The sequence below is a fragment of the Caretta caretta genome, chromosome 23, assembly GCF_965140235.1.
Source record: "Caretta caretta isolate rCarCar2 chromosome 23, rCarCar1.hap1, whole genome shotgun sequence".
Lineage (NCBI taxonomy): Eukaryota > Metazoa > Chordata > Testudines > Cheloniidae > Caretta > Caretta caretta.
Genome location: NC_134228.1, coordinates 13,073,585 through 13,094,672, shown reverse-complemented (window position 1 = coordinate 13,094,672; position 21,088 = coordinate 13,073,585). Strand labels below are relative to the sequence as shown.

The following is a 21,088-nucleotide window of genomic DNA, read 5'->3' as shown; positions in this document are numbered from 1 at the left end:
GTCGGGTTTCTTGGCATTCCGCTCCCCCATTGGTTGGTTCTGGGGAAGGAGGCGGGACGTTCTCCTCAGTGCCGGGCCGGGCGGCTGCGGGAGGAGGAAGCAGCCGCCGCCGCGGCAGGAGAGACGGGACGAGCCGAGGGGCCGGAGCAGCCCCGGCAGCCGGTGCGGGCGCCATGGAGGACGGAGTCTATGGTAGGGGCCTGGGACTGTACCACTCTCGGGGCGGGCCATACTATTCCGGGGACCCGCCCATTCACGGCTGGCTGTTGGGGGGGGCGGGGCTGGGTTAGGCGAACCGAACCATTCCCGCCTTTGTAGGGGTGTTTGGGCTGCACCATTCTCTTGCTGGTGGGGGGGTGGCAGGGCTGTACCATTCCTCCCCTTAATGGGGGGGGGAAGGGTGGCCTGAACCATTCCCACCCCGAATGGGTAGCTTGCCCCCTTACAGTGTAGGGCTGGACTGTGCCATTCTTTTCCTTATGGGGCGTGAGCTGTACCATTGCTTCCCATAATGGAGAGTGGGAGGGGTTGAGGAGGGGGTTGGGCTCAACCATTCCCTCCCAGAGGGGGAATGAGGAGAGGGTTGGGCTGTGCCATTCCGGAAATGAAGAGGGGGGTTGGGCTGAACCATTCCCGGTGTTTGGGCGATACCATTCTCTTGCTTATGGAGGAGCTGGGTTGTACCAATGCTCATAATGGAGAGTGGGTTCCTTTTTGGGGGGAGGTGGGGAGGAAAGGGTTGGGCTGAACCATTTATTCCCCTATGGGGAGGGTGGTGTCGGACTGAACCATTACCACTTGCTCCCCACCTGCCCACCCCTCTCCATTGACTCCCCTGCCCCCCCCGGCATTGTCCTTCGCCCGCCCCCCCGGATTGTTAGCAGCATTTATGAATTGGAAGCTCCTTGGGGCAGGGGGCTTTGTTCTGTGTTTGTACAACCCCTGGCTGACAGGATCCAACTAATACATACCCCCGTACAGCTCCTGGCGCCGTGGGGCCTGATCCGGGGCTGGAGCTCCCAGGGGCCGACAGGATCCAAATAATACATACCCGTGTACAGCTCCTGGCGCCGTGGGGCCCGGGGCTGGGGCTTGCAGTGGTCCTGCACTGCAAATAAACAATGGGACGGGGCTGGTATCCTGGAAGGCCCTGGGACGTCACATCGGAAGGCAACTAAACCTGAGCTCTCAGCCTCCTGCCACAGCTAAGGCCTGGAACTTGCACAGATTTTGCGCTGGTCTAACCATGTTGGTAAAAATACCGCTCCCTATGGGCCCTGCAGGGGCAGGAAATAGCTGCAGTGCAGGGCACCCTGGCCATGCCCCCCATCTGCCCCCTATGGCAGCTGCGTCTCTGCACTGGGCAGGGGATCCCTGTATAAACAGCCCCTCTGCCCACCTCACCCTGCAGGTGTCACATGAAATTCAAGAAACACTCACATGCATCCCGCTTCCTCCCTCGCTCCTAGAACAGGGGGTTCCTGCCTCAGGCTAACCTCTGGTTTCCATCCCAGTGCCCCCGGACCTGACCCCCGAGGAGCGGCTGGAGCTGGAGAACATCCGGCGGCGGAAACAAGAGCTGCTGGTGGAAATCCAGCGGCTGCGGGATGAGCTGAGCGAGGCCATGAATGAGGTGGAAGGTCTGGAGGCGAATGAGGGCAGGTAATGAATGTGCTGATCCTGAGGAGCTGCGTCCCAGCGCCGGGCGAGGGATCCCCATATACCCAGCCCCCATGTCCCACCCCAGAGGGGTCGCATCTCAGCGTTGGGCCCCTGTATACCAAGCCCCTGCCCCACCATGGACTTGTACGCTGCTGGGGCTATTCCAAGTGCTGAATCCTGTGGTTTTTCTCCATCCAACCTACAGCAAAACCCTTCAGAGGAACCGGAAGATAGGGATGGGCCGCAAGAAATTCAACATGGATCCTAAAAAGGTAAGAGGGGAGGGGGCTGGGAGCTAGGACGCCTGGGTTCTATCCCAGCTCTGGGAGGGGAGTTGGGGCCAGTGGGCAAAGCAGCGGGGGCTGGGAGCCAGGACTCCTGAGCTATATGTCTCGTCCCTTTCCCTCCGTGTGCATCAGTTTCCCCGGTGGAAGGGGAGGTGATGGCTGGGGCGGGGGGCTGGGAGCCAAGGGGTGCGGTCAGGCACCTGACTCCACTCGCTTGGTCCTCGGCACAGGGCATCCAGTTCCTGGTGGAGAATGAGCTGCTGCACAACACGCCGGAGGAGATCGCCCGGTTCCTCTACAAGGGGGAGGGGCTCAACAAGACGGCCATCGGGGACTACCTGGGGGAGAGGTGAGGGGGCGGGACCATCGGGGGCTAGCTGGGGGAGAAGGGAAGGGCTGGGGCCATTGGGGACTAGCCGGGGGGAGATGGGCGGGGGTGGAGCCATTGGGGACTAGCTGTGTTGGGGGGGGGGGCATCAGGGACTAGCCGGGGGGGGTGTGGGCCTGTGGGTAGGGGCTGCAGCCATTGGGCTCTGCCAGGGATGGGAGCTCTGGGAGTTCTGTCTCATGGGGAGGGGGACAGACCGGGGTGGGGGAGGGTATTTCACCTCTGACCCCGGCCCCGCCCCCCGCAGGGAGGACTTTAACATCGCGGTGCTGCACGCCTTCGTCGACCTGCACGAGTTCACTGACCTCAACCTGGTGCAGGCGCTGCGGTGAGCTGGGGTTGGGGGGGGATGTGGAGGGGGAAGATGGGAAGGTTTGGGGGCAGAGAGGGATCAGGGGGCTGGGGGAGGGGGATGTGGAGGGGGAGGGTGGGAAGGTTTGGGGGCAGAGAGGGATCAGGGGGCTGGGGGAGGGGGATGTGGAGGGGGAGGGTGGGAAGGTTTGGGGGCAGAGAGGGATCGGGGGGCTGGGGGAGGGGGATGTGGAGGGGGAGGGTGGGAAGGTTTGGGGGCAGAGCGGGATCGGGGGGCTGGGGGAGGGGGATGTGGAGGGGGAGGGTGGGAAGGTTTGGGGGCAGAGCGGGATCGGGGAGAGGGGGCTCGGGGGGCAGCTCACCCTCCCCTTTATCCCAGGGGTGGGGAGGCTGGTGCGGGTCCCCTACTTACGTCCCCCCCCCCCCCCCCCCCAGGCAGTTCCTATGGAGCTTCCGCCTGCCCGGGGAGGCCCAGAAGATCGACCGCATGATGGAGGCCTTCGCCCAGCGTTACTGTCTCTGCAACCCCGGCGTCTTCCAGTCCACAGGTACCGCGGGGCCCGGACGCCTGGGTTCTCTCCCCGACCCGGGGAAGGGGGTAGGGCGTAATGGTTAGAGCAGGGGGAGGCTCATAGCCAGGACGCCTGGGTTCTCTCCCCAGCTCAGGGAGGGGAGTGGGGGCTAGTGGTTAGAGCGAGGGGAGGGCTGGGAGCCAGGTCGCCTGGGTTCTCTCCCTGTTCTGGGACGAGGGTGGGGTCTAGTGGGTGCGTTCCTCCTACCGTCCCCCCTTCGTCCCCCAGACACCTGCTACGTGCTCTCCTTCGCCGTCATCATGCTGAACACCAGTCTGCACAATCCCAACGTGCGGGACAAACCCACGGTGGAGAGATTCATCACTATGAACCGGGGCATCAACGACGGGGGCGACCTGCCCGAGGAGCTGCTGCGGGTGAGGGCGGGATACCGGGCGGGGGTCTGATCCGGGGGGCGGGATACTGGGGTACATGGGCCCATGGGTCTGGCCTGCTGGTGAGGACGGGGTGTGGCTTGTCTTACTCCACCCCTCAGGAAAAGGGGTATGGGCTCTGACTGTTGTCGTTGGGGGTATGGCCTTATTCTGACTGCACCCCTTGAGTGGGGCGTGGCCTCTTTTGACTCCACCCCCTTCCCCCCCAGAACCTGTACGACAGCATCCGGAATGAGCCGTTCAAGATCCCGGAGGACGATGGGAACGACCTGACCCACACGTTCTTCAATCCAGACCGGGAGGGCTGGCTGCTGAAGCTGGGTGAGAGCAGGGACCCCCCCCCCCGAACCCCTACACTCCCCGATCCCCACCCCCGCGATCTCTGCATGCCTCTGCGCTCTCCTCTCTCTGTGTCCCACCGACCTCCCGCTGTGTCCTCAAAGCACCGACCTTCCTTCCGCAGCTCCAGGAATAATACCCGCCCCCCAACCTCGCCCAGCCCGGGCTAGGATGCCTGGGTCCGTCCCCCCACCCCGGCCTTGGCTAGGGCTCCTGGATCCATCCCCTCCCAAGCCTCGGCTAGGACTCCTGAGTCCATCCCCGCCGCAGACCCCAGCCTCGGCTAGGGCTCCTGGGTCCGCCTGCTCCCTCCCGGCCTTGGCTCGTGTTCCTGGGTCCGCCCCCCCATCTCCCCCGGCTAGGGCTCCTGGGTCTGCCCCCTACCCCGGCCTCAGCTAGGGCTCCTGGGTCCCCTCCCCCCACCCCTCCAGCCTTCAGTTGGCCCCTGTCTGTGTCCATCTGTCCCTGCCCCGCTCGCTGGGCCTCCCCTAGGCCACCTGAGTCTGACTCTGCTTCCTTCCCCACGGGGCCTTTGAGGGCACCACCCCGCCCCTCAATTCCCCCGCCCAGGCTTGAGTGTTCCGGGGGGGCGCTACACAGCTATAGGGGGAGCCCCCCACCCCCAAGGCATTGGGATCCCAGTTCACAGCACCCCCAGGTTCAAGGCAGGTGCCTCCCAGACTAGCGGGGCCATGAGGGGTCAGGATGGGGGTCACACGGACCCCATGGCAGCTCAGTCAGAAGCACAGGCTGTATTTGGGGGGATTGGGGTCACAGGTGGGTACGGGGGAGGTGTCCAAAGCTGGGTGGGGTTGTTCTGGAGACTGGGAGGGTCGCTGCGGTGGGGGGGTAGGCGGAGGGATCTATGGGGGGTGATGGGGAAGGGAGGTGGGTACAGACCTGGATGGACCTTGGTTGAGGCCTGACCCCCTTGCTGCCTCTAGGGGGCAGCAGAGAGCTATTGGGAGGGGGGTGAGCAGGGATCAGCTCCCAGGAGCCAGGAAGGGGGCTGGGGATCAGGACGCCTGGGTTCCATCATCGCTCTGGGAAGGGAGTGGGGGCTAGTGGTTAGAGCAGGGGGCTGGGAGCCAGGACGTCTGGGTTCCCTCCCATCTCTGGGAGGATAGTGGGGGGCTAGTGGTTAGAGCTGCGGGTTAGAGGTGAGTGCCGGGCTCCAGGACTCCTGGGACCTATTTAATCTTATCCCCAGCCCCCGGGGCAGGGAATGGCCATCCGGGACGATGGGTGCTGTCCCTCGCAGGGAAAAGCTGGACAGAGCCCTCCCACCCCCCCACTCCCTCGCTTTGTGTATCAAACCCCTGTGGCCCCCCACAGCCAGCAAAAAGGACATTCCCTCCCCCCTCCCCGAGATTCCCCCCCTCCGCGCTGATCCCTGCGGCAGGGGTGTTATTTGACCGTGTTTTTTCCTCCTCACATTGATATAACTGATTTTTCCTCTTTCTCTCTCTTCTCTCTTCTCTTCCCCCCGCTCCCCTCTTTCTTTCTCTCCCTCCCCCGTTTTCCTTCCCGCCCCCCACGGCCCCCCCACCCCCACCCCCCCACGCCGCTGATGCCACTTGTGCTCGGGTCTCACCGTTCCTCCCCAGGAGGTAGGTAACGGAGGGGGAAGCCGCTGCTGGAATGGGGGGTGGGGATCCCAGCCCCAAATAGCGCCTCGCCCCGTTAGGGCCGCATCACCGCAGTAGAGATTCGCCCCAACGCCTGACCCCCCGGAGTGTTGGAACTGGGTGCGGGGGGGCGGGTCTGGCCCCTTGAGGGCAGGGGGGTTGCCGGAAGCCCCCTGGAATCTCCGCACAGGTTGCAAAGGTCCCGGATGAGGGATTGTCTCAGGGACAGTCGTGCCACACGGGGTCCCCCGAAATGGGACCTGGTGGTTAGAGTGGGGGGGCGGGGGCTGGGAGCCAGGACTCCTGGGTTCTCTCCCCAGCTCTGGGAGGAGAGTTCTGCCAGTGACAACAGTTTCTCAGGCTTCCCTCCGCCCTGCGGGTCACCCGCTTGGAGTCAAGGGGCAGCTGCGTGGGGTCTTATGCCTGAAATTGTCTCCCCCCCCCCCCCCCCCATGTGCCCAGGCGAGGGTACTGTGTCTATCCCAGCATGCCCTGGGGCAGGCCTGGTCCTCTTCTCACGCTGCCCCTGGGTGGACCGGCCCAACAGGATCGATAGCTGCCCCCCCAGAAGCCCCCATCACTGAGCCCCCAATCTCTGCTTTTCCTGCAGGCGGGCGCGTGAAAACATGGAAAAGACGCTGGTTCATTCTGACGGACAACTGCCTGTACTATTTCGAGTACACCACGGTGAGCCCCCCAGCCCCCCGGAGCAGCCCCCACGGGGTCCGCCCACAAGGCCCCCCCCCCACCCCCCCTCCTTGGTACCTGGTTTCTGACAATGCCCAGCGCTGCCGGCTTCAGAGGAAGACCCAAGCGCTCCCCTAGTGGTCAGTGATGGAATCGCCTGCCCCTTGCGTGAGCCCCCTGCCCCCAGTCACTATGGGGTTGGGCTGGGCCCCACAGACAGCCCCTGCAGGAACCCAGGGGCTTCTGCCACTCGCCCTTCTGGGCCTGGGGCTCCCTAGCTCTCCCCACTTAGCTCCGTAGCCAGTGGCAGGGAGTCCCGCAGGCCGCTCCTCATCTCCCCTGACTCCAGCTTTGTTCCCCACTCAGGACAAGGAGCCGCGGGGGATCATCCCACTGGAGAACCTGAGCATCCGGGAGGTGGAGGACCCCCGCAAGCCGGTGAGTGCAGCGCCCCCTGCTCCCCCACCCCTCAGGGCCTTCTTGCCCCCGATATTCACCTTGTCTGTCCTTCGTCAGCCTGTCCTTATCCTCTCCTTCATGGCCGCCCTCCTCCTCCTCCTCCTGTCTATCCATCCGCGCGGCCGCCCCCTCCATCCATCCACATCCACCCCTCCATCCATCCGCGCATCTTCCCCATCCCTCCTCCGCTCCATCCATCCACGCCCCCGCCTCCTCCATCCATCCACGCCCTCTCCATCCATCCATCCATCCATCCATCCACGCATCTTCCCCCTCCCTCCCTCCATCCACGCACCCGCCCCTCCATCCATCCACACGTCTTCCCCATCCCTCCCTCCCTCGCTCCATCCATCCATCCACACGTCTTCCCCATCCCTCCCTCCCTCGCTCCATCCATCCATCCACACGTCTTCCCCATCCCTCCCTCCCTCGCTCCATCCATCCATCCACACGTCTTCCCCATCCCTCCCTTCCTCGCTCCATCCATCCGTGCATCCTACCCATCCCTCCCTCCCCCCATCGATCTGCGCACCTGACCCCTCCATCCATCCACACCCTTCCCTCCATCCATCCACGCATCTTCCCCATCCCTCCCTCCTCGCTCCATCCATCCACGCACCTTCCCCCCTTCCCTCGCTCCCTCCATCCATTCATACACCCCCCGTCCATCCTACGCCCCTTCCCCCCCTCCCTCCCTCCATCCATCCATGCACGCACCCCCACCTCCATCCACATCCCCCTTCTTTCCTCCATCCATTCCTGCAGCTTTTGACCCTTGTAGATCAGGCTCCACCCGCATTGTGCTCTCAACTCCAACCTTTCATTTCAAGCACAAATGACTTGACGTTGCCTGAGTTTGCCGAGAGCCTGAGCCCATCGCTGCGGGCTGGGGGGAATCATCCCTGGGTGTGACCGATGTGGCCTGAGCCCGCTGAGAGCTTGAGCCCATCCCTGGGTGTACTGGGGGAGGCGAATCGTTCCTGGGGTTGGGGGGAGGGGGTGGGGGGAATCGACGCAACCTGAGCCCGTGGCTGATTCTGTCTCCCCCCGTTCCCCCCAGAACTGCTTTGAGCTGTACATTCCCAACAACAAGGGCCAGCTGATCAAGGCCTGCAAGACGGAGGCCGACGGGCGGGTGGTGGAAGGGAACCACCTGGTCTATCGCATCTCGGCCCCCACGCAGGAGGAGAAGGACGAATGGATCAAATCCATCAAGTGAGGAGCACCCCCACCTGCCCCCACCCCCTCCCAGAGCTGGGGATAGAACCCAGGGGTCCTGGCTCCCAACCCCTTCCCAGGGTATTGTGGGTGGATGGTTCCAGCTTGTGATGGGGGGGGGGGGGTGGCGGCAGGTGAAGTCTGATCCATCCCATTTGGTGGCGGGGGGAGACAGGGCATGTGCGGGCAGGGGCATTCCCGGCAATGGTGGAGGGGCCGTGCGGCCCCCATGGTGTGACTCCCCCAAGCCCAGGGGTCTGTCTCAGCCTCCCCCTCGCAGGCACCTGGCTGCAGCGAGATTCCCTGCCCCCCACTGACCCCCCGCTCCCCACAGGGCTGCCGTCAGCGTGGACCCCTTCTACGAGATGCTGGCCGCCCGCAAGAAGCGCATCTCAGTCAAGAAGAAACAGGAGCAGGCGTGAGCTGGGCTGGCCAGCAGGCTGCCTTTCTGTGCCCCCCCAACCCACCTCCCTGGGCGCCTCTAAAACTGACACCCCCCTGGGCCAGGGGGGGCCCAGCCACGGACAGACAGACGGACAGAGCAGCACTGACTTCCCCTCCCCCAGCATCTGTGTGCACCGCCAGCCGGATCTGTCTTCCCCACCCCCACTCCCCCCAGGGACCCTACTTTGGGATACAGCCCCTCTCCAGGAGCCACTGGGTACCATGGGCCAGCACCCCCTTCCTCGCCCGTGGGGGCTGCAGCCTGGGCCGGGGGCCTCTGCCATGCCCTGGGCTCAGGACCTTGCAGCAGGTTCTGATCAGGAGTGACTCCAGATCCACCCTGAGGGAGCCGAGATCAGAATCCAACCCTGCCCCCATTGCAATTAGGAGGGACTCTGGAATCTGGCCCTGCCCCCACTGCAAACAGGAGTGACTCCGGCTTGGCCCTGACTCCGTATCCTCAGCACTTTCCTTCACGGGTCTCTGGATTTTCACTGGCTGACGCCAAGCTCCTCTCTACACTAATTAGCCCCGAGATGCAATAAGCTCTTGCCTAGCAACCCCTGAGACAGCCGCCCCTTCCCTTCCAGCTGGCTGGGAATTTCCCCCCCATGCTGTGCTCCCACCATGGCGCTCAGCACCAGGGGCTAGCGGGGTCCCATGGTGCACTGGTGCAGCTGCGCTGCTGTCTTTGGGGTCTTCCCCCCCCGCGTATTCCAGCAATGCCAGGCATGGGGTGGGGGGCATTCCTCCCCCCCTCCCCCCACCGGCAATGCCAACGGGCCCTCTGCAGCGCCCCCTGGCAGCCAGCAGGGGGAACTGAAGTTCTTCCCTCCTCGGGGCAGCTAGTGGAGGGGGAGTTTTAGCCCGCCCCGTGGCCTGCCCCTCACCAGCTCATCTTTAAATCTTCCCAACGGGGGGTAGCCCCCCCTACCCCCATGTATACACTATTGGCTCTAGAGCTTGGGGTCCATCTGGAGCCCCTCTATTTCCATGCACCCCCTCTGGGCTCCAGGAACGTACACTACGGACTGGGGGGGGCTGGGGAGCGCCCCCTGAGGTCGAAAGCCCTTTGCTTTCGCCTGCTGTGGAATCCCGTCCTTCTGATTACTCTCCTGCCACGAGCGCGAGGCACCGTCGGAAAGCCTGGCCTGGCGCCGCCGGGAGCAGATGTGGGGCCCCCGCACCAGGACCAATCCCTGGGCCCCCTCCCCACCTTTCTGGCTCAGCCCCCGCAGGGCGTCCTGGGAGGAACCCCCGGATCGTCGGCTCCCAGAGGCAACTGCGTGGCAACAGGACCAAGCCGGCGGGACCCATCTCCTCCCACACCTGGGACCCCCCGGACTTGCTGCCTCCTCCCGGCGCAGGGGGATTTCACCCCACCGCAGGCGCTGGTGTGGACAGAGAGGGGCGGGCGCCAGCCCCGGGCCTGCCACGGGATTCCAGGGCGGGTTCAGGTTTTTGTAATTGTTATTTAAGGATTTAATGGATGCAACTTTCAACGGAATAAAAACACTACAGTCTTGAGTACAGCCAGGGGGCCGCTGGGTGTCTGGGGGGTATCCACTCAGGGCATCAGACATCCAGGGCCAGCATGGGGAAAGGGCACCGAACTGGCCTGGCACCAGCAGCAGCTTAAACCCTGTTTGGGGCTGGGAGCCAGGCCTCCTGGGTTCTATCCTGGCTCTGGGAGGGGAGTGGGGCCTAGTGGCTAGAGCAGGGGGGTGGCGGGGAGCCAGGACTCCTGGGTTCTATTACACTGAGCTGGGGGGCTGGATGATGCAGGTGGCTTCAGGATTTGAGCACCCCGTGGCACCATGAGCTTGGCTGACCTCTGTCCGTCCCCCCTGCCTCCAGCCAGCGGCGGGGGCCGGGTGCTGGGGCGTGGGGCTCTTTAGCCAGGGACCTACGTTCCCTCTAAGCTGCGCGGGCAGCAGACTCTCAAGGGCCTCTCCCCGGCCCCCAGCTGTTGTGGCGAGACAGGGCTGGGGGGAGTCCTCTCTCCTTGGGGCAGCCTGCACCCCAAATCCCTCATCCCTGGCCCCACCACAGAGTCTGCAGTCCCCGCTGGAGCCCTCACACACCCCCAGCCCTGAGCTCCCTCCTGCACCCCAACCCCTTCATCCCTGGCCCCACCCCAGAGCCTGCACCCCCCACACACTCCAACCCTCTGCCCCAGCCCTGAGCCTCCCACCATGCTCCAAACCCTTCAGGCCCACCCGTGCCGCATGAGTTTTGTAGTTCATTCTGCAGATTGAGGTAAAAAAGTAGAGGGAACACTGGGGGACCCCTTGCCCGCTGGTGGGATGCGGCCACTTCTGGGGTGGGGCGTGTTGGGTATTTGGCGCACTCAGACAAAGCACTGACTCACAGCGCTGGGGCAGCTGCTGCTCCCTTGGCAGGTTTATTCTGTCCTTTCCGAGGAAGAAAATAGCATCGAATCCTACATAAAACAGCGCCGAGCTACACGACACGGGACACCGCGTATGTACCGCCAGCCCCAGGCCAACAGCCACAGCTGTATACAACAGGAGAGGAAGGGGGTCTCCCAGCCCCCCTGCTCTAACCACTAGACCCCACTCCTCTCCCAGACTTGGGGAAAGAACCCAGGCGTCCTCCCAGCCCCTCACACAACTAGACTCCACTCCCCTCTCTCCCAAAGGCAAGGATAGAACCCAGGAGCCCTGGCTTCCAGCCCCCCGTTCTTCCCCCGCTGTCATCACTAGCCCCCACTCCTCTTCCTGAGCTGAAGAGAACCCAGGCATCCGGGCCTCCAGCCCCCTGTGGGCCAGGGCTCAGTGGCAGGCATTGAAGGGCAGCTTGGCCACCCCCCCGTGCAGCTCCATGGTGCCCTCAGCCCAGGCCACAATGTCCCCGTGGGCGTGGCCGGCGCAGGTGGCCAGCCTGTAGACCTCGCCCGGCGCCAGGACGTGGCTCCACACGTGGAAGTCGGCCAGCTCCCCGATGAAGGCCTGCGTGGCATCGAACCGGCCGCCCAGCGTATCCTGTGGGGGGGGGGGAGAGCAGAGAGGCCAGGGGTAGACCAGGGAGGGCACAAGCCACCCGACAAGGGGGCTAACCCTGGAGCAGATGCTCTCGCCCTGGGGTGTGTGGGGGGGTCTCTTACCTGCTCCTGCCCCAGGATGAAGATGCCCCCTGGCTTGATGGGGTGCCAGGGGGCCAGGTTCTCGCCGCTGCCCCGTCGCACCCCATCCTGGTAGCTCTCCCAGACGCCGTCCCGCGTCGACCAGGTCACGCAGATGTGGTGCCACTTGGCGTCGTGGATGGCCAGGGGCAAGGTGGCAGCCTGGGGGTTGGGGCGTGGGGGGGAAAGGGTTAAGGGTAGTGCTCGCCTCTCCCCCACCAACCCCACCCACGATGGGAGCCCCCCCCGCCCAGCTCCCTGCAGCTGAGCACTCCCTGCTGAACCCCCTGTCCCGCTCCCTACAGCCCAGCGCCCCCCGCTGAGCCCCCCGCCCCACAGCCCAGTGCTCCCCTGCTGAGCTCCCTGCAGCATCGCATCCTCTGCTGACCATGGCAGTCCCCAGCCCCACACCTTGTCATTGATGAGCAGCTCCATGGGGTTATTGCCCCACTCAATGAGCACCAGCTCGTTGGCCTGGCCAGGCACGGAGTAGGAGAAGGGGGTGCCAACACCAGGCGCCGAGCTGGACTTGAGCCAGAGGCAGACAGTGAAGGCGAAGATCTCGTGATGCAGTGTCCTCTTCACCTTGACGTACATGTAGTTGGTGCGGAGGGGGAAGCCCACACGGAAAACCTCGTCTGGCTTCTCCGCCTTGTGCCCTAGAGGGACAAGGTCAGTGCCGGGGCGGCCAGACACAACCAGCCCTGGGGGAGAGGGGACTCTGGCCAATAGCCAGTCAGCCATCTCCCCATGCACTGCTACATCCATCAAATCATCATTCCTTCCAGCTGTTCCTTCAAGTAGCCAGCCCTCATTTCAGCCATCCATCCATCCATCTATCCAGGTACCATTTCATCCATGCATTCAGTGCTCCATCCATCGATCCATCCCTCATTTCCTCCATCCATCCATCGATCCATCCCTCATTTCCTCCATCCATCCATGTACCATTTAATCCACCCATTCAACGCTCCATCCATCGATCCATCCCTCATTTCCTCCATCCATCCATCCATGTATCATTTCATCCACCCATTCAATGCTCCATCCATCCATCCAGGTACCATTTCCTCCATCCATTCAACGCTCCATCCATCGACCCATCCCTCATTTCCTCCATCCATCCATTGATCCATCCCTCATTTCCTCCTTCCATCCATCCATCCAGGTACCAGTTCATCCATCCATTCAGTGCTCCATCCATCGATCCATCCCTCATTTCCTCCATCCATCCATCCATCCATGTACCATTTCATCCACCCATTCAATGCTCCATCCATCCATCCATCCAGGTACCATTTCCTCCATCCATTCAGTGCTCCATCCATCGATCCATCCCTCATTTCCTCCATCCATCCATCCATCCATGTACCATTTCATCCACCCATTCAATGCTCCATCCATCCATCCATCCAGGTACCATTTCCTCCATCCATTCAACGCTCCATCCATCGACCCATCCCTCATTTCCTCCATCCATCCATTGATCCATCCCTCATTTCCTCCTTCCATCCATCCATCCAGGTACCAGTTCATCCATCCATTCAGTGCTCCATCCATCGATCCATCCCTCATTTCCTCCATCCATCCATCCATCCATGTACCATTTCATCCACCCATTCAATGCTCCATCCATCCATCCATCCAGGTACCATTTCCTCCACCCATTCAACGCTCCATCCATCGATCCATCCCTCATTTCCTCCATCCATCCATCCATGTATCATTTCATCCACCCATTCAATGCTCCATCCATCCATCCAGGTACCATTTCCTCCATCCATTCAACGCTCCATCCATTGACCCATCCCTCATTTCCTCCATCCATCCATTGATCCATCCCTCATTTCCTCCTTCCATCCATCCATCCAGGTACCAGTTCATCCATCCATTCAGTGCTCCATCCATCGATCCATCCCTCATTTCCTCCATCCATCCATCCATCCATGTACCATTTCATCCACCCATTCAATGCTCCATCCATCCATCCATCCAGGTACCATTTCCTCCATCCATTCAACACTCCATCCATAGCTTCACCCATCAGTGATTCCATCCATCCATTCAATTATCAATTCAGCCATCCATAAGTCCATCCATGCAACTATCTCGCTTTGTAGCTACAATTCCACCCATCTGTCTATTCCGTTATCCCCCGTCTATCCCTGCCGCGAGTCCTATTCATCCATCCACAGCTGCAGTCTGGATCCTTTGATGCCCACCACCACCCGCTATCCATCTGTCGATGCCCCTGCAACCCTGCCCCTCACCCTTCTCATGAGGCCCGTGGACCCTGTTCTTGTGCCACCGCAGCTCCTCGTGACCGTGGTGCGGCTCCCCGTGGCCATGGTGCGGCTCCTCGTGGCTGTGGTCATGGTGCTTGGTGGCGTTGAGTTTCTCTTGGATCTGATGCTCCAAAATGCTGATTTTCTTCTGCAGGGCGTCACGCAGGGAGATGGAGAACAGGGAACTGTTGCGGCTGCGCTGGGGGGTGGGGGTGGGGGTGGGAGGAGGGGACTGTGAGCAAGACCCATCATCCTCTCGGTGCCCATCTACCTTGGTATCCCGCCCCGTCCCTGCTACCCTGGATCAGCCCATGGGCTCATCTACCTTGGTATCCCACCCATACCTGCTACCCTGGATCATCCCCGTGGGCCCATCTACCCTGGTATCCCGCCCCATCCCTGCTACTCTGGATCAGCCCCATGGGCCCATCCACCTTGGTATCCCACCCATACCTGCTACTCTGGATCATCCCCATGGGCCCATCTACCCTGGTATCCCGCCCCATCCCTGCTACTCTGGATCAGCCCCATGGGCCCATCTACCCTGGTATCCCGCCCCGTCCCTGCTACCCTGGATTAGCCCCATTGGCCCATCTAGCCCAGCATCCCACCCCCTGCCACCCTCCTGGATCATAGAGTCATAAATCCCAAAGCCAGGAAGGGCCAGTGTGCTCACCTAGTCTGACCTGTATCATACAGGCCAGAGACCTGCCCTGCAATAATTCCTAGGGAAGACCTTTCAGAGAAATTGCCCCGCTTGACTGAAAACGTGGCCGTGATGGAGAAACCACCACGCTCCTGGGTAAATGGCGCTCACTGTCACCTTATTTCCAGTCCAATTGGGTCTTGGTTCAACCTCCAGCCAACAGATCGGGTCCTCAGCTAGACGGAAGAGCCCATTATTAAATATTTGTTCCCCCTCCATATTGGGATCAAGTCCCGCCTTCCCCTTCTCGTTGTCGAGCTAAATAGCTGGAACTCCTGGCACCTCTTGCTCTAAGGCGGGTTTTCTAATTCTTTAATCACCCCCGTGGCTCTTCTCTGCCCCCTCGCCAACCGAGCAACGCTCTCCTTGGATGGGGGGGCACCAGAACCGGATGCAGGAGCCCCGCAGCGTCGCCCCAGGGCCAAACCACCTCTCTGCTCCTACTCGAGATTCCCCTGGGGATGCTTCCCAGGTTCCCATTAGCCCTTTTGACCTTCGCATCACACAGGGTAGCTCAGGTTCAACTGATTGGCCGCTACGACCCACCCCCAAATCTTTTCCAGAGTTCCTGCTTCCCAGAAGAGAGCCCCCTGCCCCATCCTGGGAGTCCGGCCAGCATTTGTTCCTAGATGGATACAGGGACATTGAGCCATGTGAAAACCCACATTGCTTGCGGCCAGTTTACCAAGTGATCCAGCCAGCTCTGTAGCTGCGCCCTGTCCTTTACGAAGTTAACCCCCATCCTCAGCTGTCGTGTCCTGTGTAAAAGTCACCAGTGACAATTTCACGTTTTCTTCCAGGTCGAAAACGTTAACTCGCCTCAGGACCAGGGCCAATCCTTGCGGGACCCCAGTAGAAACGCCCGCTCGATGGCGACGCCCTGTTTGCAGTCATGTTTTGAGACTTAGCGTTGGCCGGTTTTTAGTCCACGTCTGCGTGGGCCGTGCTGGTTTATAGCGGCCTGGAGTTTTTAATCAAAATGCCGTGTGCTACCGCGCGAAACGCCGCCCAGCAGTGGCGGTATATTACAGCAACTCGGTTATCGTTAGCACCCAAACTTGTCGTCTCAGCCAAAAGCGAGATCAAGTCAGTTTGACAGGATCTATTTCCCATAAACCCGTGCTGATTGGCTTTAAGTACATTGCCCTCCTTCAATTCTTTATTGAGTCCTGTATCAGTCACTCCATTAACTTGACACCATCAGATCAGGATTAAACAAAGACGGTGACTGGCTCGCCAACTACAAAAGCAGTTTCTCCTCCCTTGGTATTCACACCTCAACTGCTAGAAGAGGGCCTCATCCTCCCTGATTGAACTAACCTCGTTATCCCTAGCCTGAGTCTTGCTTGCATATTTATAGCTGCCTCTGGAAATTTCCACTACATGCATCTGACGAAGTGGGTATTCACCCATAAAAGCTTATGCTCCAATATGTCTATTAGTCTATAAGGTGCCACAGGACTCTTTGCCGCTTTTACAGATCCAGACTAACATAGCTACCCCTCTGATACTTGACTCCATTAACGTGCTAGGGATTGATGTCAGATCGACAGGCCTGGAACTGCCCGGGGTCATATGCTTTATGCTTTTTAAATAGTGGCACATTAGGTTTCTTCCAGTCTTATGCAACTTTCCCAGTGCTCCAAGACTTACTGGAAATCAACATTAATGGTGCAGAGAGCACCTCAGCTAGCTCTTTTAAAACTCTTGGTTGCAAGTTATCTGGACCTGCTGATTTTAAAAGTCTAACTGTAGTTGCTGCTGTTTACCATCCTCCTGAGATACTAGTGGAATGGAAAGTATGGTATCATATGATAGGCCATCATCTATTTTTCCTCAAATACACAACAGAAATATTTGTTGAACAATTCTACCTTTTCTGCTTTATTGTTCATAATTCTACCATTTCCATCTAGAAATGGACCAATTCCATTGCCAGGATTCTTTTTATATTTAATATACTTAAAAACACTTCCTTCTTTTTGCACCTAACTCTGCTGGAGTTAGCTACTACTACCTAGCTACTTCTGTCTCTTTGCTTCCCTTATCAATTTTCTACAATTCATAGTTTCTGATTTATAGTCATTACTGTCAGCTTCTCCTTTGCTTCTGATTTATATTCATTATTGTCAGCTTCTCCTTTGCTTCTGATTTATATTCATTACTATCAACCTCCCCGTTGCTTCTGATTTATATGCATTACTATGAGCTTCCCCTAAATTCTAGTTGTTATACCTATCAATCTCGCTATCTGCCTTCACTTCCGCTCTAAGGTTGTGTTGTTAACCAGCACAGCCTTCTTCCTCAGCTGTGGTTTTTGGCCTTCTGATTTAGTGTTCTTAGGCAATTTCCAATGATCATTCACATTTTTCTGATTAAATTCTTCCTTCCAGCTCATTTGGCTTATAATTATTTTCAGCTTTGGACTCTGGACTTTACTCTGTTTGCACATTATGAATACCATAAAGCCTGGGTCCCTTGTACCAGAGCCATCATTAATGTCTAGCTCCGTGATCGGTTCCTCATTCTCTGTTAGGATGAAATTTTATCCAGAATTCTCCCATGTCAGTGGCTACAGCATTTGAGATAGGAAATTGTCAGCTAAGATGTTGAGAAATTCCCAGAATGATTTTGTGTTGGCAGCACATGGCCTCCAGAGTATATTACCCAAATTGAAGCCCCAGTGATCATGCAGCTTTTGTTCCTATACATTATAGGGGGCATAAGTTGTTGTTCACTCTGGTCCCTAGTGTGATTTGAGGGGCCTGTAGCAGACTCCAACTAATAACCCTTCTTGTTCTTTATCTGTTAGGCCATTGATCCCAAAGCGTAGATCATTTCCTTCCGTGTTGAGGCGGAAACAGGGCGTGCCATTGGTGGCGTGGATTTCCCTTTCATCCACCAGGCCTCTTGGTTGTTGCCCAGGCGCCGAGCTTTGCTATACAGGCAACTCAAGGCTTTTTCTCCCCTCACAGCCTTTGCTTCATTATTTTTTCCCTCAGAATCCTGATTTTGGGAGAAGCTCCTCCGCTAGGCCCCACTCCCCTCCCACCATGCTGTGGGGGCAGGCCGGCCAGAGCCGTCAAGCCGAGATCTAACCCAGCCGGACGCAACATTAAGGGAGACCCCCCCAGACCCGCCTGGCCTGGTATTTAGGCCCAGTGCCCAGCTGAGGCCCTGATCTCCTCCCCAAACACCCCTGTCATGGGGGGGGGGAATCTGACCCCTTCCCCCCACGAGCCAGGCTGTTTACGCTTCCCAGACGCGCTAAGAAGGGACAAGCAGGAAGGAAGAAGCCAAGGGGGTTTATATTTAGCTGAATGCTCCGTCTGGGACCCGAGCTGCTCCCGCTAATCCATCCCCCTCCTCCCACGCAGGTGCCCCAAACCCACTGATGCCCCCTGAGCAGCCTTTGTACGGTGCTGGGGGGCAGGCAGCCTGATCCTCATTTAGACCCTACTCCCCTCCCAGAGCCAAGGAGAGACCCCAGGAGTCCTGACTCCCAGCTGCCCTTCCTTCCGTGGGGCACGAATATTCAGTAACCGACTCTCCCCTGTAGCAGAGGAAGGTCGAGCCCGATCCCAGGGCTGGATGTGGAAGCGAGACACATTCCCGCGGGAAACAATGTGCACATTTCTCACGGGGAGAGGAATTAACCAGCGGGACGACGGGCCGGGCGGGCGGTGGATTCTCCCTCACCGGCAGCGTTGGGCTGTTCCTCTGAACGCTGGCCCTGGGACCAGCTGGGGGCCGGCCTCGGGCCTTGGAGCTTCGACTCTAACCACTAGACCCCACTCCCGTCTCTTGCGCCTTGAGGAATGGGGCACGGCGCCTTTGCCCTCTGGGGGCGCCAGCTCTGATTTGCTCCAGGGCAGGTGGGCTGGCTCAGGGGGGGCGGGGAATGGGGCTCGGGGCCCGTCCCCTCTAGGGGGCGCCGGCTCCCATCCGGCCCCAGGGCAGGGACTGGCTGGCTGCATCCCAGGACCCCATGGAATACGTTAGTCTTCCAGAACGGTCCCAGTAATTCAAGGGCAAAGGGGTCTTAACTGGGGTCTTGGCAGATGGTCTTGAAATAGGATCAATCAGGTAATTCCTCCGGGCTCGGATTTGGGGGCTGTTTCTACTTAATTAGTTAAAGCCGGAGGCAGGGGGCTGGGAGCCTGGACTCCTGGGTTCTATCTCTGGCTCTGGGAGGGGGGTGGGGGCGAGTGATCACAGGGGGGTGGGGGCAGCAGGCCATGAGGTTCCTAATTGGGGGAGGGATAAGAGAGGTTGAGATGGAGGAAGGGGTGGGGGGTGTAAACTGAGGTAATGGGGGAGGGGCTGGGCAAGCAATGGCCAAGGATGCAGGGGGATGGGGTAGGGGGCTGACCCTACCCTATCATAGGGGGTGATCCTGCCGCAGGGTGAGAAGGGAGGTTATGGGGGTGACAGCTGGGGACTGATAGGGTGGGGTGGGGGGGAGCGGGCTGCTCATTGAGCCACTGCAGCATTTAGGGAGGAGGTGGCTGGGGCGTGGGGGGGGGTGAATGGGGCCCCACAGTATCTGCTGATGCTCCAGCCCCTCCTAGAATGAGTCCAGGGTGTGGAGGGGGGGCACTGGTGGGGGGGGCAGATGATAGGGGTCAGTGGGCAAAGGGGAGAGGTTAATAGGCAGGGGCCTGGGGTCACTGGGGAAGGTAAGAGGGGGAGGCAAAGAGGTGGGATGGGTCCATGGGAAGGGGATGGGGGTCAATGGTTGGGGTGTGGGGGGAGCTGGGGTGTCAGTGAGGGTCAGTGGGAGTGGTCGGGAGGGCTGGGGGTCAGTCAGGAGGGGGGTTGATGGGAGGGTTGGGAGGAGGGGGTAAATGGGAGAGGGACTGGGGGTCAGTGAGGAGGGGGAGTCAATGGCTGGGGGCGCTGGGGGTCAGTGAGGAGAAGGGTTGAAGAGAGGGTTGGGGGACCTGGGGGTCAGTGAGGAGGGGGGTGGATGAGAGGGTTGGGGGGCCTGGGGGTCAGTGAGGAGGGGGATTGATGGTGGGGGGGCTGGGGGTCAGCGAGGAGGGGGTTGATGGGAGGGTTGGGTTGGTGGGGGTTAGTGGGGGGGTTGTTGGCTGGGGGGGCCAATCCCCCCCTTACCTGGAGGTGCTCCAGCCTCTCCTTGAGCGACTCCAGCATGCGCTCCAGCTGGGGGGGGCCGGCGGGCACCTCCCGGGGGGGGTCCTCCATGGTGTTGGGGGTGGCGCTGGCCTTGCGGAAGGCGGCCTCGCTCCCGGCACCACCCAGGGACTCGGGGTGCTCGCGGTGCCCGAAGTGGGGGTACTCGTTCTCCCGGCCGGCCCCCTCCCGGTGCCCGTGGCTCAGGTTGTCCTCGTGCCCGTCCAGCCCGGGCTCCCCGCCCGCCCGGCCCTCGCACCGGCTCAGCTTGGCCGTCAGCTCCCGCACCGTCTCCCGCTGGTCCAGGATGGTCTCCTTCTGGTGCACCACCGTCTCCCGCAGGTGCAGGATGGTCTCTTTGGCCTCCTCCAGCGTGCCCGCCCAGTGCCCCCCGGCCCGCGGCTGCGGGGCCTGCTGGCAGCCCGTCTCCGGCTCCAGGGGCATGGGGCTGCAGACGAACTTGGGCAGGGCATACTCCCCCCTGCCGCCGGGCACCCAGCAGAGGGCCCAGAGGAGAGCCCAGGCCAGCCGCATCCCGGCACCCGCCGGACCCCTCGCCACCGCCCCAGCCTTCCTCCCACGGAGGCGCCCGGACAATCTGTGCCCGCGGCCGCTTGGCTCGGCAAGCAGCTGGGACTTTTCTTTTTCTCGCCACCCCCCACCCCCGCTACTGTCCCGTCCGCCTTGATTTCCCAAATCCCCTGGTGATGGGCGGAGGGTGCCCGTCTCCCCGGAGACGGGGGAATTAGACAGGCAGGTTAATGGGCTTAAGGAGCCGTGGCAAAGCTCCCCCCACCCCTCCGCCTCTGGCAACGGGACCCAGGCGTCCTACAGCCAAGCTGGCAGGGGTCAGGGGCTTTTGGCAGCTCAAAGGATGCTAACGAACTGGGAGGGATTTAGGGAGGGGAAGTGACACGCCGGGACAGCGGGGATGAGCCCCCAGCACGGCGCGGGAGGGGGTGCACGCCCAGACTCAAGCGCAGCTTCCCGGGGATCGATCTGGAGTCACCCCTGACTGCAGTGGGGACAGCACCGGGTTCTGATCTCTGCTATCCCAGGGTCGATCCGGAGTCACCCCTGACTGCACAGGGGGCAGGGTCGGGTTCTGATCTCAGCCCCCTGGGGTCGATCCATTGTCACCCCGATTGCAGTGGGGACAGCACCGGGTTCTGATCTCTGCTATCCCAGGGTCGATCCGGAGTCACCCCTGACTGCACAGGGGGCAGGGTTGGGTTCTGATCTCAGCCCCCTGGGGTCGATCCATTGTCACCCCTGATTGCAGTGGGGACAGCACCGGGTTCTGATCTCTGCTATCCCAGGGTCGATCCGGAGTCACACCTGACTGCACGGGGGGCAGGGTCGGGTTCTGATCTCAGCCCCCTGGAGTCAATCCGGAGTCACCCCTGACTGCACTGGAGGTAGTCC

At 60.8% G+C, this 21,088-nt stretch overlaps 2 protein-coding genes across 3 annotated transcripts; one reads left to right on the top strand and one right to left on the bottom strand.

Moving 5' to 3' along the window:
* Positions 1–47: 47 nt before the first annotated feature.
* On the top strand, positions 48–9,923 carry CYTH2 (cytohesin 2). The gene is made up of 12 exons (XM_048832491.2): positions 48–192; positions 1,515–1,662; positions 1,868–1,934; positions 2,180–2,298; positions 2,585–2,665; positions 3,085–3,197; positions 3,450–3,598; positions 3,826–3,937; positions 6,194–6,270; positions 6,637–6,708; positions 7,790–7,944; positions 8,282–9,923. Exons 1-12 carry the CDS (start codon positions 174–176, stop codon positions 8,367–8,369), a joined length of 1,200 nt encoding a protein of 399 aa, XP_048688448.1. The 5' UTR covers positions 48–173; the 3' UTR covers positions 8,370–9,923.
* An 842-nt stretch (positions 9,924–10,765) lies between these two features.
* On the bottom strand, positions 10,766–21,050 carry LOC125627886 (neuronal pentraxin-1-like). 2 transcript variants are annotated; one of them, XM_075122414.1, is made up of 6 exons: positions 19,646–21,050; positions 14,645–14,703; positions 13,807–14,015; positions 11,948–12,195; positions 11,519–11,698; positions 10,766–11,396 (listed from the first exon to the last, which is right to left on the bottom strand). In XM_075122414.1, the coding sequence occupies exons 1-6, from the start codon at positions 20,195–20,197 to the stop codon at positions 11,187–11,189; spliced, it is 1,458 nt and encodes a 485-aa protein (XP_074978515.1). In that variant the 5' UTR covers positions 20,198–21,050; the 3' UTR covers positions 10,766–11,186. The 2 variants fall into 2 exon arrangements, with proteins under 2 accessions (XP_074978515.1, XP_048688441.1); XM_048832484.2 differs by lacking the exon at positions 14,645–14,703 and having other exon boundaries at positions 13,807–14,020.
* Between the last annotated feature and the right edge of the window lie 38 nt (positions 21,051–21,088).